General features: G+C 45.8%; 1 protein-coding gene across 1 annotated transcript; it reads left to right on the forward strand.

Annotated features, from left to right (window-relative positions):
* The first annotated feature begins 27 nt into the window (after positions 1–27).
* mybpc3 (myosin binding protein C3) lies at positions 28–27,919 on the forward strand. Its single transcript, XM_067248490.1, has 31 exons — positions 28–58; positions 3,311–3,571; positions 3,770–3,868; positions 4,062–4,210; positions 4,350–4,467; positions 4,592–4,640; positions 5,994–6,053; positions 7,315–7,341; positions 7,617–7,780; positions 8,042–8,174; positions 8,483–8,485; positions 8,685–8,809; positions 9,020–9,125; positions 10,212–10,378; positions 12,145–12,310; positions 12,545–12,651; positions 12,746–12,775; positions 13,054–13,193; positions 14,643–14,802; positions 15,000–15,104; positions 15,270–15,458; positions 19,829–19,963; positions 20,649–20,816; positions 21,516–21,604; positions 23,795–23,990; positions 24,211–24,350; positions 25,281–25,440; positions 25,573–25,709; positions 26,001–26,187; positions 26,801–26,833; positions 27,507–27,919. Exons 1-31 carry the CDS (start codon positions 34–36, stop codon positions 27,536–27,538), a joined length of 3,660 nt encoding a protein of 1,219 aa, XP_067104591.1. The 5' UTR covers positions 28–33; the 3' UTR covers positions 27,539–27,919.
* Positions 27,920–27,943: the final 24 nt, after the last annotated feature.

Consider the following 27,943-nt stretch of genomic DNA (forward strand, 5'->3'; position numbering starts at 1 on the left):
GAGCTATCTGGAGAGGAGACACACTCATCCAGGATGCCCGAGCCAGTCAAAAAAGCAGGTAGGAATGATTTTAATTCAGGGTTGTTTGTACATTGGTGACCTCATTGTATGTTGTGGTCATTGTCTTCCCATCAAAGAGAAGGGCAGCTGGCATGTATATTGTGTCATTACTGATACATTAGATTTTTGACTCCTCTATAGTATTGGGAATGGCAGCCAGTGTTTATGTGGTTCTGCTTTGGCTGTGCGTGGGCTGTTTGCTGTAGCACACCATGTACTGATTAGAAATATTATGGTCAGAGAGAGGACAATATTATTGTCAGAGAGAGGAACTTAGAAACATAACTACCTTTGAGACAAACTTACTACCCCCTACCATCCACCATCCTGTGCCACTCCCCAACCATATTTAAGTTTGACTGGTCATGGGCACAGTGCCAAGGAGATTTGTCTCCTAACAACCAAGACAAAACAGCAATACAATCACACTGTACAACTTAATGTACATGACCTGTATGTGGTTCTCTCTATTGTTTTGAATGTTTTACAACATGAATTGACAAAGCTATTTTCCCTCATATATTTATCATGTTTTCAGATGTACATTATCAGCAATCATTTGTTGACAAAACAGTGAGGATGGACACAGCTATACTAGCTGTTGGTTGAAATCTACTGTATATGCCAGTTTTTTGGTAAATGCAAAGTATAAATGATCTTGTGATTCCTCCACAAAGAAGCCTCAGGTTCCAAGAGGCTCCATGCAAGGCTAAATCCAGGGTGAAACATTTTGAGCTCTCCTGAACTCCCCGAGTAAACATCCCTCAGGGTGTGCTCCTGGTCTGAACATGCATGCCAGGATGCCAGCAGGACAAATTACTTTCCACACTCATTTATTTTTTTCTCGCTCAGTAGCAAAGCGGCCTTGTCATAAGCAACTCAGTGGATCAAATTACACAATGCAGCACATCATGCTAGCGAAAAATATGATTAATTTTATCATCAACAAGGCCCTGAATTCATCTCTTACAGATACATTGTATTATTATTATTCAATTGGAATCATGTTCTGGAATATCAAATTATCTTAGTAGTTCTTTGATAGTTGTTGAATGTTTTGTTGTAAATGATACAACTATAAATCAATAAAATAATAGTAGCCCTGCTGATCTACTGGAGGTACCAATAAATGTTGACGTATAGTTACAAATGACAAAAAGTCAAATGCTCGATCAGAGCATTTTAATTTGGATTAGAAACAGGGAGAAGTGACCTGGTATGTTGTTGGACCTGAGAAGACAGCAGTCATCACTTGGCTGATAACAGAGACAGCCACTGGCGTACCATTCCTCCGGTGCTAGCAGCGACACCAAAATAGAGCCGAGATAATCCCTTTGCTGTGCTACCTGTGGCCCGGTCACTGTAGAGCTCTGCTCTCTCTGTTGCATTTGTTAGAGGGACCAGTATACATTCTATATTTACACTCATTGGGTCATCTTACATCTACTTGGGAAGGTCATTTGTATTGTGCTGATTGATTGGGTTAAAGAAAAAGTAGGCTGGTAGGTATTGTAAGCATACATTAGGCTGGATTGTACAGTGACTAACCCTATACCACCCATATAGATGTATGTCATAATTTGCCCTGTACACAACATTCACTGCAGTGCACAACTGTTTACCTATCTTGAATAAACATTTATGTTCACATGGAGTCAGCAAGCTGTTTGAATGCAACAGGCTTTTGAGATTAATGTCAAGCAAAGTTGCTGTAGGTCAGTATATTGATACAGTGTCTTTAGATGTCTATGATGGCCACTAAAAAGAAAACGTTGACAAGAATTTCCCCCCTAATGGTGAACTTCTGGTGTGCCATGACGGGAATTGTCAACTGGCTCATGACACTCTGGCTAACATGTGTGTGAAAAGTCAGATGAGCATCTATAGTCTGTCAATAGTTGCTTCTCAGAATAAAGTGATGCCATGCCTCCCTCTTTAGTCTCAGCGTTTGCCAAGAAGCCCAAACCTCAAGTGGCCGAGGAGGGCTCCTCTGTAGTGTTTGAGGTTGAGACTGAGAAGGCCGATGCCAAGGTGAGATGGCAGTGCAACGCCAAGGACATCACCTCCGGGGGCAAGTACGTGGTCACGGCAGAGGGCAACAAGCACTCCCTCACCATCCCAGCGGTCACTATGGCAGACAGTGTCGGCTACGCTGTGATCGCAGGAGGGTCAAAGGTCAAATTTGAGCTGAAGGTGAAAGCCAAAGAAGGTGGGAGGATGTCTGATGACCTGAGACTTCACTTCCTTACTAGCACACTGTAGCTGGGAGTGAGAACCTGCTGAACCTGCAGCATTGGAGTCACTGTCTCTAACATTCACCTCACCGAGGAGCACTGGACTCAGGAACATTCCCTGAGTGGACACAGGAACATATGCAATCCCTGACTAAGGCTGAGCTAACTTTACCTTTGATTTGCAATACTTAACTCTGCTCACATCACGTTCACAGCTTTTAGAACAGAGACTGTATTTACAGGCTTACAGGGCAACACTCTCTTGCCCTTTCAACCTGTCAGTGTGCCCTGGTGTGGCTGTCTGACTGATAAGTTGGAGGCCTGGTTGGGAGGTGAGGGAAGGGGAGGAGGGGGAGGGCTGGACAGAGGTCAGGGAGAGATGTGTTGTCAGAGGGACTGTGCATGAGCAAAGAGCGCTTGTTTAAAGAGAAAGAGGCACAAGGCTCCAGAATTCGGGGAAATATCACTTCACAATGTCACTTCATGAAAACCCCAGTGGTCTTCTACACGACGCACTAACAGATGGTTTCCTGGTGACTAACCCTCCCTCCACGCTTCCGTGCAGGAACTCAGCCTCGCTGCCTGACAGGCATCTGACAAGCTGATAACACTGCCTGCATGGAAACTTGGTTGCCCATTGAAAGATGATAAAAGAGAACTATTTAGGCGATCAAAGCATGCCAAGTGGGTATGTATGCCAAGAATAACATCACTGAAATTGAGCTTGGAGAAAATTGCCACCTGTACAGGAACTCAGTGGATATATTTGGCAGGTATTTAGCAGGTTGGAGCAGGTTGGAGCAGGTGAGAGTGAGAGGGGATAAAGAGGTTGAATGAAGGGAATTACTTTAGTTACGTACATAAATGAAACCCTCCAAAAAGCCAGGTCTCTGATCTGGATCTGCTCCAGGGACATAAATAGTGTCCATCCCTAGGATAAACTAGGGAACTAGGGAACCTTATGGACACTGCACAGTGTCCATAAGGCCTCTAAGTTTGTCCTGGTGTGTCTTCAGAACCTCCCCAGGACTGCGCTGCTGAGCCAGCAGTCCCAGACACAGCCACTGCAACCCCAGTTGATGTCCCAGCTGCTGCCCCGGTCGAGGCCCTGGTCGAGGCCCCGGTCGAGGCTCCTGCCTCAGTGAACAGTGGAGGGGAACCTTCATCAGGGTCATCAGAGGCTCCCACTGCCCCGGGTGAAACCCCGTCAGAGGGGGTGGCAGAGGCCCCAGCACCTGTGGCCAACCAGCAGCCCCAGGATGCCCACCCTGTGGAGGGTAGGTCCACAGTGAGACCCCAGTACCTACAGATATCAGCAGGCTGGGGAGGCTGTTCCTGGCTCTCTCCTTCTCTCTCTCCCCTTCTCCACGTCCTCCAACTTCTATGTGCCATCTCCCTCTGCTCACACATCCTTGATTCGATCCCTCTCCTTCTCTCCCTCTCTTCCTCTCCCTCTCCTTCTCTTTCTCCTCCAGCCTCTCCCTGTCTCTCTGTAGATGGTCAACTGCCAGACACCAGACAGGACCTGACCGGCCTTTTCACAGAGAAGCCCCAGACCGGTGAGGTAACTGTGGGTGAGTGACAGCTGCTGAAGGATCCCCCCTCCTCTTTTTTTAACTGTGATTCACATTTATCTGCAAAGGATTTCTTCTGCTCTTTCTCCTTCTTATCCTCCTCCTTCTTGTTCTTGACATTATTATAAATCCATTGTACACACAACGATTAATATTGCTGTGTATAGTTAAGGATCTGTTTCATTCTGCTCAGGTGAGAACATCACTTTTGTGGCCAAGGTGAATGCTACCTCTCTACTGAAGAAGCCCACCATCAAGTGGTTTAAGGGCAAGTGGATGGACCTGGCCAGCAAGTCTGGCAAACACCTTCAGCTGAAAGAGCTGTACGACCGCAACACCAAGGTCAGGCCTCCAGCCCTTCGAGTTCATTAGAGAAGACAGAATCAAGCTGAATAGAGCTGAGTGGAATAAAAGAGAATATAACAGCAAAGAGATTGACAGTCTTCTCTGACTCATGGATATTTTGGTATTGTGGTTTCAGATGTATACTTTTGAGATGCACATTATAGCAGCCAAGGCTAACTTCGCTGGAGGCTACAGGTGTGAGGTCTCTTCCAGGGATAAGTTTGACAGCTGTAACTTTGAACTTACTGTTCATGGTGAGTGTCTCCACATCGCCTCTACACCTCTCTTCTACACTTCCTCTGCTCAATTCTTCCTTTCCACCATACTTCCCTACAGTATTTTTTTTTAAACTTAACTATTAAATATTGACATTTTCAGAGGCCCGGACAGTTGAGGGGTTCGACATCAGGGCTGCTTTCAGACGCACGTAAGCTTGAAGAAAAAACTAGTTATTTCTCTTTATCTTTCTTTCTTTCTTTCATAATCCAATCCCTTTCTCTCCCTCCTTTCTACCTGATTTTGTATGTTTTAATCAAGACCTAGTACCTTCAGTCTGGAGGTTGATTGTGATGAGTAACATGGACAATGCCAATTTATCAGGAGTGCAGCTGCTCAGAAGAGAAGTGGACCATCAGTAAGGTAGTGGGGGGTTTGCTGCAACACTGGAGGCTCATATACAAATTCTGGATACTGATTCCCAAAAAGAATTCAGGAGAGACTGTCCTTTCCTTAGAATAGTTTCTGCTCTCCTTTTGGATCAAACAGAACCAGAACTTTACACTATGTATCCTCCTTCTGCTGGGTTTTGAGAGAACGACCATGAGGAGGAAAGAGACAGAGAGAGGATTTGACCAAACAAATCCTTTAAGAGAAGTTAAACCCAACATACACAGGGGTCATCCTCGATGGATGTGACCGCTCTGAGGACTGATGTTGCGTCAACATTGACTGAAGGTGCTGTGGTACAATGAATGAGGTTAACAAGCCAAGCTTAGCAGTCCAGTACTTTCTAATGTCCTTCAAAGCCTCTCTCTGATCTACCTCTAGGTCTCTCTATCTAAACAGCGCAGGCAGCTGCACAAACAGACACCCGGCCGAGTGAGGTTTTTCACTGTGTCTGGTCTGAGTGTATTGAGAAAGGCAGGATGTGTTAAGACATCCAGGCTGAGCCTGATGGGAGGTGACAGAGGAGGAAGTCACGGTGGAACGTTGTAACTCGACCACATAAACCCCAACACCCCTGTCTAATCCCCCGCCGGCCCCCGACATCACAGACAGGAGATAAACATGTGCTGCCTGTACCTCTTACTGTACGAGAACCCGCGACTCTGTCCTTGCCTTGATGTCCCCACTCCTAATGTGATTGTTGTGGTGAGAAGGTTCCGGAGGGGTGATTGTGGTAAGGTGCCGTTGTTCACCTTGGGTGCTTGGTTGTTACTGGTTTTCTATTTGTGCTTCTCCTGACCCAAACACAGGACAAGCATCTACCTTTCCACACAGTCATCTGCTTCTGTCTGTCTGTTCATTTGTCAGTTTATCTATACTGCACTCATGTATTCATTCATTCACTCATTAATTTGTTCATTCGTTCATTCATTCAACCATCTACTGACTTTCCATCCAGCTAATTTTGTCTTTGAATCAAGATCAGATTTTCCTGACTTGAAAGCTAAATCAGAAATGTCACCGCCAAGAAAAACATTAGTCATAACATGGCTTTAGGAGGAAGAAGTGCGTGTTGTGGGTGTTGACATTGTGTTGTGTGCTGATGTTTCTACAGTAGCATAGATGGAGGTGATGACACAGGCGAGCTAGATTTCAGTGCCCTGCTCAAGAAGAGGTGAGTTGCAAAATGAATAAAATATTTGTATCAGTTGGTTTGTAATTCACTGGAATCACTGAATTCTCCTTGGGCAATTTAAAGCTTGGAAAATTAAATGTATTTTGTTCATCTCACATAGCCTAACTATTCTATTTATCTCCCTTTCCTGCCCCCATTGCTCTCTCTCTCTCTCTCTCTCTCTCTCTCTCTCTGTCTCTCTCTCTCACTTCCTCTTTCTCTCTCTCTACAGAGAGTAAGTGCAGACATCAGCATGATAAAAGGTTTTCCTGCTTCTCCACCACTAACCAGATCTTAGTTTACACTGCACCCTGAGCCTGGTGAATAACTAACACCACACTGCATGCTGAACAAGGACTTACTATCTCACTATCAACCCCTACCCCCACTCCCTTTATGCCCTAGCCAGATTCCTCCCTCCACTCCTGTAGGGTGCGCTGTCACACCACCTGCTAGCTACCACCATAGAACAAGATCCCATCTACCTAAACAGGAAATTGATATTGATAACCAGCACCTGAATCTGCACATTTATAATCACAATCTAGGCTGAATCCATGGTTGGTCATATAGGTAATGTAACTCAGTCTTTGTTCTGTCCAGTCCCTGTCCAGTCAGTTAGACAGTCATGTTGCCTGTCCTATCACCCATAGACACTCTTACACATCCCTCAGTGGTGACTATATGGGATGCCATTCCGAATATTTGCTTAGTTGTCACATGTTGACGTATAGTTTCTCTGCTGGGCACATTCTCTCAGGAGGCTCCTCACCCATACCCTAGGCCCTTTCTGGAAAATTGTTTGCCACATTTGTTTGCTCATATTTTTAGCTTGATTATATTTAGCTCATATTTTTACATGCTCATTATTTAGACAATCTTGTATGCTGACAGAGGTGTAACTGCTTCTAAAAAAAGGAGCTAGGAATACAACAATTTGTCAAAATAAAAATGATACAAAATAATTATTCCAGATTTGTTTTACAGTTGAGGTCTGTTTTTATCAAGAATTGCTCATTTACGTCAACACCTATGACTGTAGAACATCATATAAATTATACTTTACATTGCATTGTTTGTATTTGACTCATTTTATTCTTGGTTTCTATGCGTGGTGTGGTGTGCGAGTGTTGTGAACCGTAAGGATCTGTTGGTGTGTTTCATAATGAAAAGCATTGTAAAGGACTGTTGCTGTGTTCACTAACCTGTCTGGTCTGCTCCATGCTGTGCCTGCCTCTGGGGTGCTGTGTCTGAATGAGAGCAGCAGTTTCTTAAAAGCCTCGACTCGGTAAGAAACTCCCAGATCCTCAACTTCCTGTGCTTAACACTGCAATCACATGCTGTGTGATTATTAGAAGATTATCAGGTGAAATGTGAGTGGAACATCAGAATACTGGAGACATCTTTGCAAATACTGGAGTGTAAGACTGCTTATTTTTGAATAAATGCCACCGGTTTGGTTTACTGTCCAACTCGTTTGTTTACATAGATAACATACGTTGTTGTTTACATTTTTTGACTTAGTTGAGTTGTTGACACACTTGTTTGTCTTGTTTTTGCCAGGGCCATCCACGTGAACGCAGATCCTGATGTGGACGTGTGGGACATCCTGCAGAAGGCCCCGGCCTCGGAGTACGAGAAGATCGCCTTCCAGCATGGCATCACTGACCTGAGGGGCATGCTGAAGAGGCTGAAGAAGATGAAGAAGGAAGAGAAGAAGAGTGAAGGTCGGACACTTTAGTTCACAGTGTGTTGGGACCCGTGTGCAAGTGTGGAGATGAACTAAATAGTCATGTGTTAACTGACTTTTTGTTAAGTAATGCTTTAACTTATGCTTTCACACTCCAATCATTACGACTTTTAAAATGGCCGCTTGAGTGCATCTTGTGCCAAGAGATGAATACTATACTATTCCACTGATCTGTATTGCAGTGTTGAGGCATGTGATGTTCACTAAGTGATGGTTTCTTTATTTGGTTGCAACTCAGCTTTCCTGAGGAAGCTGGATCCTGCCTACCAAGTAGAGAAGGGTCATAAGATTAAACTGGAAATCGAGGTAGCCAATCCTGATGTCGAGGTGAAATGGCTCAAGAACGGACAGGAGATTCAGCCAACTGGGAGGTAAACTATGGAGAAGGGGGAAGGGTCTATGATTGTGCTTATCTAAGTGAACTGACTGTTTATTCAAGTTTCTAAACAATACAGTATACCAATCTTGTACAGGACGTTTACATTTTTGTGGCAAGTTAAGATAAAATGTCACTTGTCACTGTATGTTCCATACAAATCTGCCTCTTAAAATAAGATACAATTATACAAAAAGTAAAAACACAAAAATAAAACAAATGTAATGCTAACATCAGCTTTCTTCTTCTCTTTCTCTGCTGAACACATGGATGGTCTTACCACGCCTGACCTCCCTCCACCAGCAAGTAGGTCTTTCTCCACTCGTTAAAAATACTGACACTGTAGGTTTCCACTTGCTATCTCAGGCAGGTCAAACTGAAACTATGACCTGTAGTCTCACTGAGCCTGTGTGGCTTCACTTGAACAGTTAAACCAGTGACTTGAATTACATGTTAAACCAGTGACTTCACTTGTCAGTGAACAGAATGTGTCATTCTTGCCCAGATACATCTTTGAGAGCATTGGTAACAAGCGCTACCTCACGATCAACCACTGCTCCCTGGCTGACGATGCGGCCTACACCTGTGTGGTGGGAGAGGAGAAGTGCACCACGGAACTCTTTGTTAAAGGTGCATCGCCTCAGGCCCGTCTAACCACCTTCTCCTTCCTCTTCACCCTCTCTTTTCTTTGTTACGTTCCGACATGAGTTTCCGGCGCAGTGATTGTTACTTTGCGTTCTAAGAATATAGCTACATCTGAACCGTTTTCATGTCACTTTCTTTGTCGTGTTTTTCTTTTGTTTACATCCTTGACCTTTGCCGTCTGCCTGTGGCCCACAGAGCCTCCGGTCCTGATCCTGAAGAACCTGGAGGACCAGATGGTGATGAAGGGGGAGCGCGTGGAGCTGGAGTGTGAGGTGTCCGAGGAGGGGGCCCTCGTCAAATGGTTAGTCCTCCACTCTTCCTCACCTCCTCTCCTCCCACAAACCAACGTCCAGAGCTTTTCAGCCTCATCGTCCTGTGTCCTGTGTGTATGTATAGAGGAGGTCAGCAAGGTGGGCATGCCAGACAGGGCCTTACAGAGCAGTCGGCTGTGGCATTGACCCTAAAGGTTAGGTGTGTGGTGTGTTCAAAAAACTGCAGTTTAGTGAGAAGCAACACGTGGCAGCAACACACTGCTGCACTTCAGTGTATATATAAACTGGGGTATGTATGTTGATTTAGATTAATGTATATAAACATATGACTGAGTTAGATTAGAGTAAAGTAGATTATAGTGAGACTAAGTTTATTTTTCCATATGTGCTGCATAGTGTACATTCCACTCATGTCCGGTAGATGGCATTTAAGTCTGTTGTAGGGCTGGCTTCCTGCCTGCTCTGCTCCTGGTTCTCCCCTGGCAGATCGACACATGGGCAGGCAGGCAGACAAGCAAGGAGGCAGGCAGGCAGGCAGGCAGGTAGGCAGGCAGGCACACTGACAGGCTGGTGTGCAAACTGACAGGCAGACAGGCAGAGAGGCAGACAGGCAGAGAGGCAGACAGGCAGACAGGCAGACAGGCAGAGGCAGCCGGTCACTGACCTTTTGAGACTGTCCCTTACACAGACAGCAGTGTCTGGTGATCACAATGACAGGCAGTAAATTATCAGCAACATGAAAAGTAGCCTGTCAACACCTATGTGTCCTTCATCTGAATCAGAGAGTCACGATGAATTATTGAGGACACACAACGAAAATAATGTTCCCAGAAGAGTGACGAAGGATGTTTTCAGATACACAAGTATATGTCAGTTGGTTGCTGTTTCCATGGATCTGGCAGTGCTTCTCAACCTTTTTCTGTCAGCCCTCCTTTGAAAATAGAAAATCATTTTATACCCCCCCGCCCCCCTTATATAAATTAAACCTCTTTCAATAGCCACCCCACAACCCTTCACCAGTAAGACAAGCACTGTCTTCAGACATTTTAAATAGTTTATAAACCTCTCCTCGACTGAAGAGCTATGTAGGCGTCCTAACCGATTTGTGTGTCCAGGGAGAAGGATGGCGTGGAGCTCACCAGGGATGAGTCTTTCAAGTACCGCTTCAAGAAAGATGGGCGCAAACACGTCCTCATCATTAATGACGCCACGAAGGAGGACTGTGGCATCTACAGGGTTAAAACTAATGGAGGAGAGTCTGTGGCTGAACTCTTGGTGCAGGGTAAGTGCAAAATCCAGCCCGACACTTTAAGTCAGACCCCCTATCATGTTACGCGGGCCTCCACCTGCAGTGACTTGCCACCTCCTCTAGGGGTCATCTTCTGGGGGGTCACATCCCAGACTTTGAATGCCTCCGCATCAACTCTCCTCTGAACAACAAGAGAGCATTCAAAAGTCTGGCAGCAAAATATTCACACATGCTGTACATATATAAAGCCCAGTGTTCAGTCCCAAGGACAAACACAGTCGCATAGACCCCCAGTAAACCACTGGGCCAAACACACATTATGGTGGAGAATGCAGCAAAACGTTCCCAATCCACATCCTCGCCCACCACCAGTGCCCTCTCTCTCCTGGCCCTGTCACTCCTAGCTGGCTAACCTTGAAACATGTCATCGTTACACGCCACCCTGCCAAGGTTACTGCGCAGACACAAGTCCAAATGCCAGCTAAAGTTAGAAGACATGGCCCATATATTTTATCTGAAAGGTACAGGCCTGCACACGTGACCCTCATTGTCTCTCTCTCTCTCTCTCTCTCTCTCTCTCTCTCTTTCTTCTGTGTACTGTTGTGTTATTGCTTGTTCTATGTACATGGATGTTTAACTGTGTAGGAGAACTGTCTTGAAGAAAACGACAGGTAAAATAATAAGATGTATGTTTCCCAACAGTCCATGTAAATAGACGATAATCATCACATGGCGAAGCTCATGAAAGTATTAATTTCCACCCACAGGCAACGATATAGGAATGTTGGAAGACGTCCTTTCAAAAGCAACAGTTAATGAACGTAGGAAAAGAACCATGAAATTACAACGTCTATGAGGCTGTTAATTTCAACAATTATGTGACTGAAATCACAACCATAAATGTTCCTATAGCATCACTGCTGTTATCTCAGCGATCATACCATATTGACATCTAAACAGGCTCATTCTCATCCATCTTATAACAGAAATACCTGTTTAGTTAGGTTTATCATCAGACATTAAGTGCAGTTTAAAAAGTATAAATTTGACATTGTTGTATGAATATCTATAACTTTGTATATATATTAATGGACATGTCTGTGTGTGTGTTTGTGTCTGTCTCTGTGTGTGTGTGAATGCTGTGTACTGTTGTGTGTAGATTAGTTTAGTATGCCAGCCTGTTCTCAGCCAAGATGAGTTTATCTGGCCCTATAATGAAACTGAAAATGTGCCAAGAATTAGCATTTGCCAATCTTTCTATGGGATCAACACCTCTCCCGGCCAAGCTCCCTCTGTCCCCCTAGACCCTGGCCCTTACCCCCCTTATCCCTGGCCCTTACCCCCCTTACCCCTGGCCCTTACCTCCTTTACCCCCCCCCCCCCCCCACCTGTCAGCTAATCCCCTGACCTGTAACCTTCACTAAGGGGGTACTGGTCTCTGTGGTCTGTAGTCAGATCATTATGCATTGCACTGTGTGATCTCTCTCAGCTGCTGTGACTTCCTGCTGTCTGGGAAATACTTTTCACTCAGATACATATAATTTGGTTTGATAGGCAGATATTATCCTGGATAACCAACATTTTGCTGTGCTGTCTAGATTAGATGATTTAACATTCCCATATGAAGCTCCAGTAATGCAAGTGCATCTAAGACCCATGTGAAACACACAACCCTAGATGTCTAATGAACTTACTTCATACTCTCACATTCTGCATACACAGGACATCAACATCTAATATTACGATATGAGACACTGGCATGTTTGTAGATCCTGACCTTTGCCCTCTGACCCTTACAGAGAAGGAACTAGAGGTGTACCAGAGCATAGCTGACCTCACGGTGAAGGCTAAGGATGAGGCCGTCTTCAAGTGTGAGGTCTCAGATGAGAATGTGAAGGGGATCTGGTACAAGAATAATGTGGAGGTGAAGGCTGATGCACGGACACACATCACACACATTGGCAGGTGAGGATGGTTCTGGTAACATCCAGGTCTGAGTCTTTGAAACGGCATAATCCTAGACTAAGGATTTTGTTGGAGATTATCTATGAATGGACAATGTGTGTTCTAGAAAGTTACCAGTTTGCAATTTGCTGTGACTAAGATGGAGAGGGAGAGATATGTGAGCTCCTGGTTGCATGGTGCCCACCCCTGCTAGCCTTGCTGTAAGCCCTGGAGAGAATGCTTCTGTCTCCTCAGGATCCACAAGCTGACCATCGATGACGTGAAACCTGAAGATGAGGGAGACTACACGTTCGTCCCGGAGGGCTACGCTTTCAACCTTTCAGCCAAACTCAACTTCTTAGGTAACACTTGCATGCTTTTAGACATGGACATTTATAGTTTGACAGGCTTGTATTGAAAGTAGATAACACAATCCAATATTCTCTTCTCTCACAGAGGTCAAGATTGACTTTGTGCCTCGCCAGGGTAGGTCTTCTCTCAAGCCGGCCTCTTTTTACAGAAAATAAATTGCAAGTCAAAGACTCAGGAGTAACACTTTACAATAGGGGTACATCAATTAACGTTAGATCATGCATAATGACTAGTAAATAAAAGTTAGCACATTCCTTAACAATATATTGACATAATCTGTGCTAATGTTCAGTCATACATGGAGTAAGTAATAAGAAGTAGTAGAGTTGTGATGCAAATGTTTCTGAACCTTTCTGTGTCATTGTGTTTCTAACGCTGGGGTGTCTCTGAAGACCCTCCGAAGATCCACCTGGACTGTATGGGTCGCACTGCCGAGTCCACCATCGTGGTGGTGGCTGGGAACAAGCTGAGGCTGGATGTCCCCATCACAGGAGACCCGGCCCCCACCGTCATCTGGACAAAAGCAGATAAGGTCAAACAAACGCACGCACGCTCACACACACGCACAAGTAAGGACGTCCACACAAGCTCGCAGCCACACTTCCTTCTGACTGTCCACATACCCACCGTATATCTCCATTGGAGAAGTGTTGCTGGTAACTAAGCACTGTAACAGTATGAGTAACACAGTGGGCTGTGTACTAATGCCCTAACTGAGGTTTCTCAGTGTTGGTTGTGGTAACCCAGCGTTAAGCGATAAGGTTCTGGGCCTGTCTGGACACACCTGACGAGGTAGGTTTACTTGTGAAGATCTGTTGACCTGTGACTGGGTGTGACCTGGACCCCCTCGGTAGCCTCCTCTTCTGTTGTTCAGTGTTCAAACTGTGGATGGGGGGTGGGGGGGTGGGATGTTAAACAATTGAAGAGGGTACAGAAGATAAGGAGCGAAGTATCTTACCATGGAAACGGGACCGGATCATAACCGGCGATGGGAGGAGGGGCTGAATATGTTCCCCTGTTCAAAAGGAGGCCTGACCGCCACGTTTGAGAAGCGCCGTCTCTGTTGCCTTCACCGCTTTGCTCTGCTCACGTACTGTAGGGAGGAGAGAGAGGAGCCCCTGAGCACACGTGGAGCCTGAAGGATGGGGAAGTAAGTGAGGTCGCTGAGGCGGACACACCCACAACCCTCTGAAACACTGCCGCCCCCCCCCCCCCCCCTCCCCACCACCGCCACCGCCCTCCCTCGCGCATGATGTCCTCTATGTCTCCGTGGCCGTCTCCAGCATAGGGGTCCTGTTCCCACCTTTGCATCCACATCTCCATTGTGTATCTGTGTTGAATACGTTCGTTCTCATCCCCATCTCATCCTCACCTCCTCCCCGCCGGACCATCGCTCGCAGCTCGCCATTAAACACATGTTGTTTCTCCTTCACCGCGCCTGTCCTCCTCAGCAGCATGTCGGAACTCCGTCGACTTCGGCATCACTTTACAGTTCTTAATCCCACTGGAAGGGGGGCATTCTGATGGGGGTGGGGTGGTGGGGTGGTGTTAAGGATAGCAGGTGTTCTGGGTTGACAGCATGCTGGGTCAGGGACTCAAGATGTTTCTGTTTTGTGTTCAACTTTACACCTTTTGAAGTGTAGTTTAAGTGAACAACTTAAACATTAGATGCAACTTACTGTGAAGGCAGCATGTAGTGATCCCTGTGCCTCCCTGTGCATCAGGTAAGAGCATGTTCTGAACCCTCTGTTTCAAAGTGTCATGGCAGAAACATGTCCAGGACTGTACTGTAAGTATCTATTGATGCCTCTACATGACTTCCTCATCCTGCTCCAGGAAATGTCTTCATTTAAGTTTTGACTTTCCCCTTCCCCCACCGTCATTTAAACACACAACACACAAACACACACGCGCACGCCCACACACACAGGGTAAACTAAATGGAGAACGAGCCTGTGATCTTGGTCCCTCCCTGGTCCAGGTGATCTCAGATGGGCAGGGCCGTGTCCACGTGGAGAGCACCAAGGGTCACTGTGTGTTCACCCTGGAGGGAGCGGAGCGCCAGGACGAGGGAATCTACTCCGTCATCGTACGCAACCCTGCAGGAGAGGACACCGCTGACATCAACGTCAAAGTTGTTGGTGAGATTTTGCCCAGTCGATTGTTCGTAATTTACGTGAGGTAAACGGGTTATGAGAATTGTGCAAAAGCTTGCTGTTCCATGATACAGGTTATGTTTTGGAACATTTCCCAGACTACTTAGGCCTCTACATGTGTTAACCTTGCTGGAGAGCGAGTCTGTACTTTGCTATTAATGTCTGATGTTGTTTCCATCCAGATGTACCTGACCCCCCCCCTGCTCCCAGAATCCTCAGTGTTGGAGAAGACTCCTGTGTCGTCCAATGGGACCCCCCTCTTTTTGATGGTGGCCAGCCAATCATTGGTGAGCATATACAGTACAGTAGCATCAAAGTGATAAACCGCATGTCTAGTTGACAGCTCCATGATATTCCCACCGTATGTCATATAGCGGTACACAACAGCGTAAAGTCTTAGAGTGAAGGGCAGGTCTATCAGATCATCACAGAGTCCTCCTTCCTCGTGCCAGGCTACGTTCTGGAGAGGAAGAAGAAGAAGAGCTACAGGTGGATGAGGCTGAACTTTGACCCCTATGCCGACACCACCTTTGAGGCCAAGAAGATGATCGAGGGCGTGGCCTATGAGATGCGCGTCTACGCTGTCAACGCCATCGGCATGTCCCGTCACAGCCCTGCCTCCCAGCCCTTCATACCAGTGGGTGAGTGTCACCCTATGTATAATATACTAGTTGAGATGATGCTATTGTTGCACTTTGTCTTGTTAAATGAAGACATTTCCTGGACCAGGCGGAGGAAGTCATGTAGAGGCATCAATAGATACTTACAGTACAGTCCTGGACATGTTTCTGCCATGACACTTTGAAACAGAGGGTTCAGAACATGCTCTTTAAATACAGACTGTTCCTTGGCGCTAACTAATGGAATACTATCAGAACTGTGCATTGCTGGTTCTGGATTATCTGCTGTGCTTCCTATTTGGACGTTGCTTTGGATGAAAGCATTTTCTAGATGAATAACGTGTACAAATGTAAGTGTAAATGTTGCTGTTACTGTGCCATGTGCTCCGCTCAGTCACTGTCATCTCTCTGAGAGAGACGGGACGGATACGCTGTCCCTCCATGTGTATGCAAACAGGTGCTATGGTGTCACAAGTGGGAGAAGAATTTGAGGATTGAATATCCACCGAGATAAATCAAGCCCACGGCATCTTTTTATAAAGAAAATATGAAATATTGTTTGTTTTATGTATTGTAATATGAAGGGAATATTATTCACTGAACTGTGGTGGCCACATTTTGGATACACAAGCTCCGCATGGCGGTGTTTGTTATAGGATGTTAAGTGTTAACACCTGGGTTCTGTATCTTGAGACGATGGGACCTTGTATCTTAAGAGCAGGGTTTAGATCCTATCTGTCCTAGGTGAGGAACAAGAGATGTTTAGTGTTTGGTACTCTCTGAAGGTCTGTATACAGAAGAGTCGGTTCAGTTGGGATTAGTGTTTATGTTGCTTGTTAAACAGAGGGCCTGTGAAGCCGGGTGTTTCTCCTCCACTGCTGCACATCGCTGTAGTGTAGAGACAGTGATGGATGAGGTTATCCTCTTGGAATGTCCTCTGGGGGGGACAGGGACCCTGGGGGGCCTTCTGGTTTGACCCCTGGACATGCTGGTCCATGGCCCCTCTCAGCCTGCCAGGGGACTGCCCTCACATCATCAGGGGATGTCGTGTCATCGTGTCGTCTGATGTCTGGTTTTGATCGCTCCAGGGGACTGGGAGTCATGTGATCATGTTTGGCCTTTGGTCGAGCCGAAGCGTGGTCGTGTTTGTTGTGATCCTTCCTGAGTTCAAACACATACATGCACACACACCAAGACACACACACACACATTGATCTATTGTGGGGCAACTGTTCAACAGACTATATGGTGAAGTCCAGTGCATTGCACTGATCACTATTACCAGTTACCAAATTCACCAATTTTGGTGATCATAAAACCCTCATACTGAAATAAGTCGTGAGTTCTTATAATTTGTATTTTTAAAAAACAACCAAATAACCTATGGTTGTCAAGCAATTAATTTCAGTATTGAAGTGTTTAATCTAAAATGTGAAATGTATTCACTATGCACAGATTGCGGTGTGATCTGGAACATGAATGTATGTGCAGTATGGTACAATATGAATCTGTGGAAACCTGTAAGACCTCAGCAGTGCATGGCTAGTCTGACATTTGGTATTCGTACATGATGGATGTGCTTTTAGATGAGCGAGAGAGATAAAGATATATAAAGGGAAAGATAGAGAGGGTAGGAGGGAGAGACGAGGAGAGAAAGAAAAGGGGGAAAGGGAAAGAAGGAGAGGGAGAGATGTTTGGGTTCCTAAAAAAAGACCTGAGATGTCTTCACGGCAGAAATTTGAGTCTGAAGGAATCAAGAGGTTCAGTTCTGCTCTGCCTCTAGTCCTTTCAGGGGTCTACCCAGGCCCACAGATGTATGGGCTGAGCCATCTCCTGTAAGAAGGCTGATTAGGAAACTATCCATGGCATCCTTTCTGCTATAAATACTGGCATGTTAACACACAGTCAGCCAGGGACCAGCTGCTTAACACAGAGAGGCTAGGTGCTTCTGTGGGCCCACTGCTCAGACACTGCTGTTGTTGAGCGTGGTGAGCCCAGACTGAGGCAGGACAGACAGAGGCGGGAGAGAGAGAGAGGGACACAGAGAGAGAGAGAGAGGCAGAGAGAGAGGCAGAAAGAGAAAGCAACAGAGAAAGAGACGGGGAGGGAGTGAGAGAGAGAGAGCACAGGGTAGAGCGAGGCGTGTGGTAGACAGAGCCTAGGGGAGTGCGGTGACATCCCAGCTTCTATCCGGACTGCCTGTGCCCGCAGTGAGCAGACAGGATGACCAAGCCCATGCTACCAAAGACGGCTGAAAAGAAGCCAGCTGCCGAGGAGTCTCCAGCGGACGCCCCAGCAGAGGGAGAGGCAGCTGAGGCCAAGGAGCCTGAGGCAGCAGCCTCTTCTCCACCCCCAGTCGAGGAACCAGCACCTGAACCAGCACCCGAACCAGCACCCGAACCAGCAGCGGAACCAGAGCCAGAACCAGCGCCAGAACCAGCGCCAGAACCAGCACCAGAACCTGTAGTTGAACCAGAAGCTGCTCCAGCCGAGCCAGCCCCAGCTGAAGAGGCTGCCCCAGCTCCACCACCCGAGGACGGAGCTCCACCGGCAGAAGCCGCTCCGGCAGAGGGGGCCCCCCCCACCGAAGATGGAGCTGCTCCAGCAGCAGAGCCGGCTCCTGCTCCCCCACCTGAGCCCGCACCAGAGCCTGAACCCGTTGGCAGTAGGCTTCTGTTGAATTGAATATTTACTCCCTAGGCTAACTTCTCGGATGTTGGGAATGTTCTCTGAGATATGCTATTACTGTAGGCTGTGCATGGACAGGGGAATAGTTGATAAGGGAATCTGCATGCATGGTATTAAGATACCAGAGATGGAAAGTCTTGGCTTTGAGTTCATGTTGTTTAGGTCGAGTTATGATTCAGTTTCATAGATACTGTTTTGTACAATGTGACACTGAGAGGTCACAAGGCCACTGAAGCTTTATGTCTCTGCAGTTAACTTCTAACCTCCCAGACCAGTAAATGTTGTTAAAGGTTTATTGATTATTCCAAGCAAATTCCGCTATGTTGTTTCGGTTGTCAGACATAATAGTTTTACAAGGAAGTGGTGGGCTGTGGAAATTCTGAGCTTCCCATTCGTCATCTCCTCCTATCCTGGGCTGTAATTGGTTATTCCCACCTAGAGCCTGGAGTCTCCCTCTTTGCCCCTGACCCTATAAAGTTCCCTTCTTGCATGGTTGACGTATGACAGGGAACCATGGATTTACAGGGGCAAGGCCAAATTGGTAACTCTTAACCTACTGTCTTTCAACTTTATAGTGGCTCATTCCAAATATGTGTTTGTTGGATTTTAGCCCTTTGTGACATGTCTGCTTCCAGACACAAAGACTGAGGGAACTAATTAATTGAGCTATTACTTTATAACATTATAAAGAAGAGACCACAAACATAAGTCAATGTCCAGTCTAAGATATGAGAATGTAAACATAAACAGAATGTAAACATAAACAGAATGTAAACATAACCAGAATGTAAACATAAACAGAATGTAAACATAACCAGTACCCCCGTGAGGCACTGCACCAGAGGTTGTTTAGAACTCTAATCACATGATGTCGAGTCTACATCCAAGGCCCTCAGCCCAAATGTTATCCACCCACCTTAAATTACATCCCCTCAGTGTTCCAGTAAACACAGGCAGGGCAGATTATCGCTGCCACTGTGAGGTGGACATAGCAACACTGATGTATCCCAGATAGCCGTCCCAGTCCCTCAAGGTCAGTGCTGACGTATCTGGACAGCTCCTGTCTCCTCTTGCATGGAAGAGGAGCACACAGGGTTGAGGTTCTGTATTCCAGCTGGTAGCTTGTGTTCTCCATGACGTCGACCTGTAGGAACAGTGTATGTAGCTCAGGCCTGTGCTGCCAGCACCTCGGTGACAGCTAGCAGTAAATCCTCCAGAAATGGAGTGTAAAAATACTCTGTGTTGTATGTCGTACGGGGTGCCAGTATTGTCCCGAAAAAAACAGATTTACAGTCCGAGTGGCAGATGGCTGGGATGGCTCTGTTGTGTCACCTTCTTCAGACAGACTTTAAACGCCTGAGCAGGACTAACTTAATGATGCGCCGTCTTTGAGGATGGCAGTTTGTCGCTCTGACCCGGGGTTAAGGGCTGCAGTAGGTTTTACACTGGTACAGGGACAAGGTCAACTTGATGTCCTCAATGAAGCTTTACTGGCAAAATGTTTCTTCATGAAAGAAAACACATGTAGAATGTATAATGCACAAGAATACATACAGAATGAACACAAAGTACACAGGATGTTTGTGGGCACTATGTTAATTCTTTGTTTTGTTGTGCTGCCTCTCCCCAACCCCCCCATCCATCTTTTTCTTACTATCTCTCTCTATATATATATTTCTCTCTTTCTACATTCTCCTGCCTAGCTCCCACCAGCGAGCCGATTGGTCTGTGTGTGGATGACATCAGTGACACCTCCATCTCGCTGAAGTGGAGAACTCCAGACCGTATGGGCTCCGCTGAGCTGGATGGCTACGGGGTCGAGTACTGCAAGGAGGGCTGTGAGTGCAGGGGCGCTTGGCTCCTGGAGGGCTGTGGTGGCTAGAGGGTGGATGGATGGGAGCTGGTTTAGTACTGAGGCACAGTACAGTCTATATATGCTAAGCTTAATGTGGTCATAGCTTTGCTCAAAACATAGATTTGGTTTAGAGCCATACCAGCATACTACATCTACTGGGAGTGTATGTAAATCAAATTAAAAGTTATGCTTTGGCCTTGGACCAAAACACAGATAGGCTATGCATGTTTTAAAATACTTCCAGACCCTGCCTCCTTGCCCCCCCCACACACATGCTAACACACAGTTATTATTATTACTAAGTGTTATCATGGTGTGCTGCCGGTCCATTATGTGCAGGCCCAAGGCCTAGACTGAGTGTCAGAGAGACAGGACAGAGGGGTCCCTGGTGTCTGGAGACTCTGAGCCAGGATCCGTCAGCACAGTGACGATAACAGCAGGCTCCCCAGGGCTGGCCTGGGGTGGGCTGGACGCGGGGATCATTAGCTTTCTTATGGCACTGTAAATCTTGTCTATCACCAGGTTTAATGTAAGAGATACACACCGACATACCGATTAAATAATGTCCATATAGACATCAATTTGTGCAAATGTAGGCAAAAACTAGAAAATGGACCCAGTAACTGAGAATTGACTGCATGACCCCTGACCCTGGTCCCTTGCCACAGCGGATGAGTGGATCCCAGCATTTGATGGCCTGACAGATCGGACGTCCGTCACCATCAAGGACCTTCCCACCGGGGAGAAGATGCAGTTCCGTGTGAGAGCCTACAACATGGCTGGGCCCAGCGCCCCCGCCTCCCTGGCCCAGGCCGTCACCATCAGAGAGATCATGCGTGAGCACACACACTTTTCTACGGATGACTTTCTTTCTATGTTTACAAGGCATATTTAAGATCTATTTCTTTGACCACTATACATCCCAGTGTGTTCCCCGGGAGCTTTACCCACACTGTCGTCGGAAATCCCAAACCATGATCGCCTGTACACTGATACCATGTAGGGAGCGAACAAGGGGCATCGTTACAGATCATGTTTGAACACACACACACAAACATGCTCGCGTATACATTCACAAGGTCATCAGTTGTCCCCCTCAGCATGTCACAGATTAGCAGGGGAGTGTATTTCGAGGCCTCAGATGAACACTCAACCCCCAGCCTTTCCTCTCGCTGACAGGACGAGAGCATGTTAAGAGTCGGATGGGCAGCAGTCTTTACGAACACTTGATCCTGTCAGATCACAGTCCTCAGCAACGACATCCCCACAGAGTCTGTTCGGTTGGTCAATGTACAGGAATGCTAACTCTATAACGTGAGTTCAAGCCAGTAGGCTACACTAAGTGAAGGGCCCATCATGAAATTAGCATTAAAAGTAGTTATTGACCAACACAGATCCTGGTGAGTGGTCTCATTCTTGAATCACAAGATTAATCCTACTGTCATCTCCAATGTGGAATTGATTCACTTCATTTATTGATTCATTCAATTCAAATTCATGTCATTTTGCTGTGTGTTTGTTGTTTGAACTTTCAGAACGCCCCAAAATCTGGATCCCCCGTAATCTCAGACAGACCCTGATCAAGAGAGTTGGAGAGACCATCAACTTAGTGATACCCTTTCAGGTGAGGGACTATTTTCATATGTTGAAAGGTGTATTCTGTATTTACACTGTAGAAGCATTGTTCTATTGTACTGGGTTAGTAAGTAAGTAAGTAATTAAGACTTTATTTATATAGCACATTTCATACAAGAATTGTAGCTCAAGGTGCTTTACATAAAATCAATAAAAACAATAATACAAGTGATAAACAATTCAAACAAAAATAAAAATCCCAATAAGATCTCTGTTCAAGAGAGAAAACAACTTTAAAAAGTAGGAAAACCCTTTTGAGATAAAATTACTTAAATGCTTCGGTAAAAAGGTAGGTTTTAAGGTGTCTTTTAAAAATGTCTAGAGTGTTTGCTTCCCTAATATTTATGGGTAATTTGTTCCATAGTTTTGGGGCGTAATTGACAAAGGCCGAATCACCAATCTTCTTATGACTGCTTCTGGTGACCTCTAATAGGCCTGCATTTGATGATTGCAGTGTTCTAGCTGGTGTGTAGTTTATAAAGGAGTTAGCAATGTAGCTAGGTCCTTGTCCGTGTAGAGCTTTGTATGTGAGGAAAAGGACCTTAAAGTCAGTTCTGAAGGTAACAGGGAGCCAGTGTAAAGTAGCTAGGACAGGATTAATGTGTTCTCTCCTTTTAGTTTTGGTTAATAATCTAGCTGCAGAACTTTGAATGAGCTGTAGTCTTTCAGTGGTTTTCTTGGGAAGACCAGTGAAAAGTGCGTTACAGTAGTCCAGCCGGCTGGATATAAAAGCATGAATTAACTTCTCTGCATCATTTTGGTTTATGAATGGTCGTACCTTTGCTATATTCCTCAGGTGAAAGAAAGCTGTTTTGGTCACTTTATTAATGTGAGAGTTGAAATTCAAATCTGAGTCCAGGATTACACCGAGACTCGTCACCTCTGGTTTAAGACAGGGGGTTAAGCCTCCAAGATTCTTAATAAGCATCTCTCTTTTGGATTTGGGGCCACATAGTAGGACTTCGGTTTTGTCTTCATTTAATTTAAGAAAGTTATCATTCATCCATTTGTTTATTGCCAACAGGCAGTTGGTAATGGAATTGATGGCCGTTGCATCGTTGGGTTCAGTGGATATATATAGTTGTGTGTCATCCGCATAGCTATGGAAATCTATGTTATGTTCTCTGATTATGTCGCCGAGTGGTAACATATAAAGAGAAAAAAGTAATGGACCAAAGCAGCTTCCTTGAGCAACCCCGTAGCAGTTCTCATGTTTCTTGGACCTATGGTCACCTAAACTAAGCCATATGGTTAGCCATATGACGCAAAATAGTTTTTGAACCCAAGTGAATTGGACTACACTGGTGAAAAGAGGTTTTGTCACAGCCATTAAGACTGTCATTTCATTTCCTCTTAGTGTATAATGAGCCTACATGGAGTGATACATTGGTGGCAACTAACAAACCATTCATTTCCTCCCACTTTGGCAGGCCCATATTTACCTAACCTTTACTCTCCACACCTTAATCACACCACGCATCTTCATTCTGTGTTGAAACTGGAGCTGTGCTCCGATCTGTTGACAGAAGTTAGCATGATCTCCGGTTCTCCCCAGAGACTAATAATACACACAGATCCAGTCAGGATTGGTCACGGTCTCCTGGCAACACATGGAATTGACAGGCTGAGGACTGACATGATCCTGACCACATGGCTCGATTAGCTGGCCTGCTGAAAACCAGCCACCCAAAACCACACGCCAGCTAGTCTGGTGCTGGGCCAAACTGGCTACTGTTCTACACATTAGGCACACAGACCTGTTTTCACATGCTCCATTAGCATGACATACACCCGGATCCTGTGTCACATGTTTTAGTTTAGGGACGTATGGATGTCAACACAGTCCCTGGTCATGTGATGATAAAGTGTTGAAACAATAATACTGGGGCAAACCTAGGAGGGCAGCACATCTTGAGCTAAATGTCTGTCACATTCCAGCCTTAGTAATCACACTACATTGAGATAATATACACCAAAAAACAAGTATTCCAGCACTCATTAAGGGATTAGGGCAGTTTGGGGATTCACTTTTTTTTTTTGCAATAACTCAAGAATTCGTTATTTGACTTGCCTGACTCTGGGAAGGCTCAAGACATGGAAATCCATCTCTTTCTGGTATGCAAGTGTGTTAAACCACATACTTGTGGTTCCCTCTACCTGCCTGTTCCCTTGTATCCAGGGGAAGCCCAAGCCCAAGGTGACCTGGTTCAAGGAGGGGGAGCCCCTGGACCCCAAACAGGTGAGCGTGAGAAACAGCGAGACTGACACCATCCTCTTCATACGCAAGTCCGAACGCAAGGATTCTGGGAAGTACAGCCTGCAGGTGCAGATTGAAAATGTTGAAGACACGGCAAGCGTCAACATCCAGATTGTTGGTGAGCATCATTTGTGTTTGTATGTACGCTATAATTGGTGTGTGTGCAATATGTACTTCTGTGTGTATGTTTACATGTGTAGCCAGTCAGAGTGTTCAACTAGCATCATTTCACAAATAACTTGGGGGCTAATTTAGTCACACAATATAGAGGGCAACCGACATAGAAACATTGATTTTCTTAGCTTTTGTTGTTTTACATTCTATATTCTCCTCCACAGATGTTCCAGGGCCACCAGAGGCTCTGAAGATCATGGATGTTTGGGGCTTTAACGTCGCTCTGGAGTGGAAACCGCCCAAAGACAATGGCAACTGTGAAATCATCGGCTACACCATTCAAAAGGCTGACAAGAAGACTATGGTGAGAGAGCGAGAGCAACTAGCTTGCCAGCAATGTTAAGATCTGTTTTTGTCCTTGGTGAGCTCTTTGTAGGTGAGTTGTGCTAGGATCTCCATGGTACCATATCATGGCCTCTGCCAAGGCAAGTTAGATAAGCTCTCTGATACACAGACATAATTGAGTAATGCATGTCCACTATCTGAGGACAGGACGGCATGGTCACCAGATGATATTTTAATCTCACTTGCGACACACTGTGAACCACAGCCAGCTAGATATACTCTATTAGGAGAGATGCATTCTGGGTCAAACATAGGTAAGACAGACAAGGCTCTATAGATGTTGAAACCATTTGGCCTGTTACTGCTTCCTTTCAGCCATGTGACCCCCCCCCAGTCTCTCCAGAGAAGGCAACAGAAGGTCTGTCCTAATCTTAGCCCCCTAGCCTTGGCCTCAAAATGTCTGTCTGAGGGGGTGACGCAGGTCCATTGTACTCCAGTGCTGCAAGGTTAGCGGCTAAATAAAAGTCTGCTGTGCCTGTTCAGGTTTCACTGGAGTGGTCCTAAGACCTAATAAATTTCCCCTCATCTCACAATGGAAAGTCTGGAGATACAAGGATATCAGGTGACCAGGAACAATGCGTCTCAACTGAATATCAGACATGCCCCGCTAGCTAAATATAACAGTGATGGGGGTTATTGTGTTCAGTTCACGTTTATATATATGCGGTGTAGGTGAGTGAGTGTGTGCGTGTGTGTGTGTGTATGTGTATGTAAGCACTTATGTGTGGGAATGTACTGGTGTGTAGGTGTGTCAATCCACATTCCCAATAAACACTAATCTCTCAGGTATGACGATATGACAGTATTACCTGACTGGGTTGTAGTTGTGGTGTTTAGTCTGCTCAGTGTTTTCACCTGTGGTTTCCTCAACCCTGTGGCTGGTTCCCAGGAGTGGTACACAGTGTATGAGCAGTACCGCAGGACCAACTGTGTGGTGTCGGACCTCATCATGGGGAACGATTTTGTGTTCCGAGCTTATGCCATCAACATGGTGGGCCTGAGCCCGGACCCCTGCGACTCCAAGGACAGCGCCTACATCCAGAAGACTGGTGAGACTGTCTTCAACACACCTAACCTGAGCCTCACACATGCCCTCCCTCCCCCCTCCCTCCCTCCCCTCCCCCTCTCTCGTTATACCGAGGTCATTGAGCCGACTGAAGGTGAACGTGTCTGTTTACCAGGTATCGTGTACAAGCCCCCGTCCTATAAGGAGCACGACTTCTCCGAGGCTCCCAAGTTCACCCACCCTCTGGTTAGCCGCTCAGTCATCGCAGGATACAACGCCACCCTCAGTTGCTCCGTCAGGGGAATCCCAAAGGTGAGCCCAGAGCTGTTGTCTCACATGCAGACAAGACCTCTGGCAGTGTGTGTGTGTGTGTGTGTGTGTGTGTGTGTGTGTGTGGTGTGTGTGTGTGTGTGTGTGTGTAGCGTGGGCTTACATTTCACTGTTACATCTGAGTTATTCGGCAGACACGTTAAGCAGAAGAGACGTGGGATGACTATGTCTGTCTAGAGATAATGGCCCTTTTTGGTCCAGAAATACACATCGTCAGACATAAAACACAGTGAGGGACCCACCTAAAAATGTGCTTCATTAACCTCCCCTTAGCCCAAAGTCACCTGGTACAAAAACAAGATGGACATCTCTAATGAGGCCAAGTACCGCATGTTCAGCAAACAGGGAGTGCTGACGCTGGAGATACGCAAGCCCTGCACTTTCGACGGAGGGGTCTACATCTGCAAGGCAGTCAACGACAGTGGAGAGGACGTTGTGGAGTGCAAACTGGAGGTCCGCTGTAAGTATAACACGAGCATACACACACACATGCAGTCAAACACACCTGCATGCCCACATGAAGACACGGATGTCTTCCTTTCAACGTGTAAGTAGCACTTACTGCATATGTGTCTATGAAATATGAAGTCATATATGAATGTTAGGAAATATCATTTATATATGAACACTCCCCACTCATATTTGTAACACTTATGTTTATTGCTGTGTGTTTCATTCTGATTCCTGATGATAAAAACATGAGGATTTAGACATCAGACCTGAAATGGAAGGAACTGATTTTGTTATGGACTTGCCCTTTAATATCAGACATCATGGGTAAAGGAATCCATCAAAATCAACGCCTCTCATTTTCAGATGTGTTGTCATCAGACATACTTGTGCAGTAGCCTATCACATTATCTAACCACCTTTTGGACCTTGAGATGTATTCTAGTGTACATTCCAATGTTCCTGAATGGATCCTGGTGTCATGATCCATCCTTCCAGAAGTGTGTCTCCTTATTTCCTTTCCTCCTCCCTTCCTTCCTACCTTATTTCCAACTTGTCTTCCTTCCTTCCCCACTACCACACCACACTGTCTTTTGTCACACCTGTCCCCTTGTCGTCCTCAGTGCCTCCTCCCGAGGTTCACTCAGTGGTCCAAGGTAAGACCCTCAAACAACCACTCTCTATCTGGGGAATAAACATAGGTAACGCTGTCTTCAGAAGGGACCCTGTGGTTGATGGGCAGAAGCAGAATCGACCCCCACACTGCATCCTCAGATGCAACAGTGTTCATGATTGATTTTTTCATTAGAGTGATTGATTGATAGCATCTGCTGACCATCCACAGGGGAAACCTTCAAAAGGTGTTTTACAGACATTGCCTGGAGGACATATTTCATGCTATAATGCACTGATGAACGATCACCAGAATGTGTGGAAGTCACCCTTCTCTAGCAGAAACAGTGCACTGCCCGGCCCAGGCCAGCCCACTAACAACTAAGGCTTATTCTGCCTGCTGATTTACTCAGCATCAGATGGGTTATTATGTTATATTAAGTGCATGTCATATTTCAAACAGCATTTGAAACCCTTTAGAAAACTACAATTTGTACTTTTTTCATAAAAAGCTTGTACACTTGATGATTTTAATGCAATGCTGATTTTCACAGTGTAAGTATTAACTCCCTTTTCATATATCATGATACAGTATATCAGGTCTTACTTTACAGAAAAACTTAAGAGACTAGATCACCATAGTCTCACAGTAAAGGATCACATGACTTGTCTCACTGTCCTCGCTGGCACGACTCTTACTGTCTACCTACCTTACAGCTCAAATCATCAAAGAAGAAGCTAAGAAGTGAGAGGCTTGGAGAGGAGCTGATTGAAGACACCATACACGTCCTCTCTCTTTACAAGGCTTACTCTGTGACCCTGGGAGGCCAACCCTAGGAAACCCAAGTGTTTAGATGTGTTTGTTTAACTCTAATGTACACTCAACCATCTCTTATGAGCCACGTTAGCTTCCCTTTCACCTCATGTAAAATCACCCTAGATCCATCAGTCATCTCTATTTATTACATGAAACCCTTCTGGAGGAATGTGAAGCAGGGTTTCACAGGCTGACAGACTCCCTAGGAGAAGTGGAGGAGATCCAAATGTCTGGCTATGCTCTCTGTTTTAGACAATGTGGAGTTTTTGTGTCTTATTTATGAAATTAATAAATACATATCTTAAATTGTCAACATATGAATTGTAATCCTTTAATT

The sequence above is a fragment of the Osmerus mordax genome, chromosome 13 (genome assembly GCF_038355195.1).
Source record: "Osmerus mordax isolate fOsmMor3 chromosome 13, fOsmMor3.pri, whole genome shotgun sequence".
NCBI classification, from domain to species: domain Eukaryota; kingdom Metazoa; phylum Chordata; class Actinopteri; order Osmeriformes; family Osmeridae; genus Osmerus; species Osmerus mordax.

Coding starts and splice junctions, on each gene's coding strand:
- mybpc3 (XM_067248490.1), top strand. CDS start 34: ATGCCCGAGCCAGTCAAAAAAGCAG. Junction 15,105..15,269: donor TGGTGGCCAGCCAATCATTG/GTGAGCATATAC, acceptor TCCTCGTGCCAG/GCTACGTTCTGGAGAGGAAG. Junction 25,710..26,000: donor CCGTCAGGGGAATCCCAAAG/GTGAGCCCAGAG, acceptor ACCTCCCCTTAG/CCCAAAGTCACCTGGTACAA.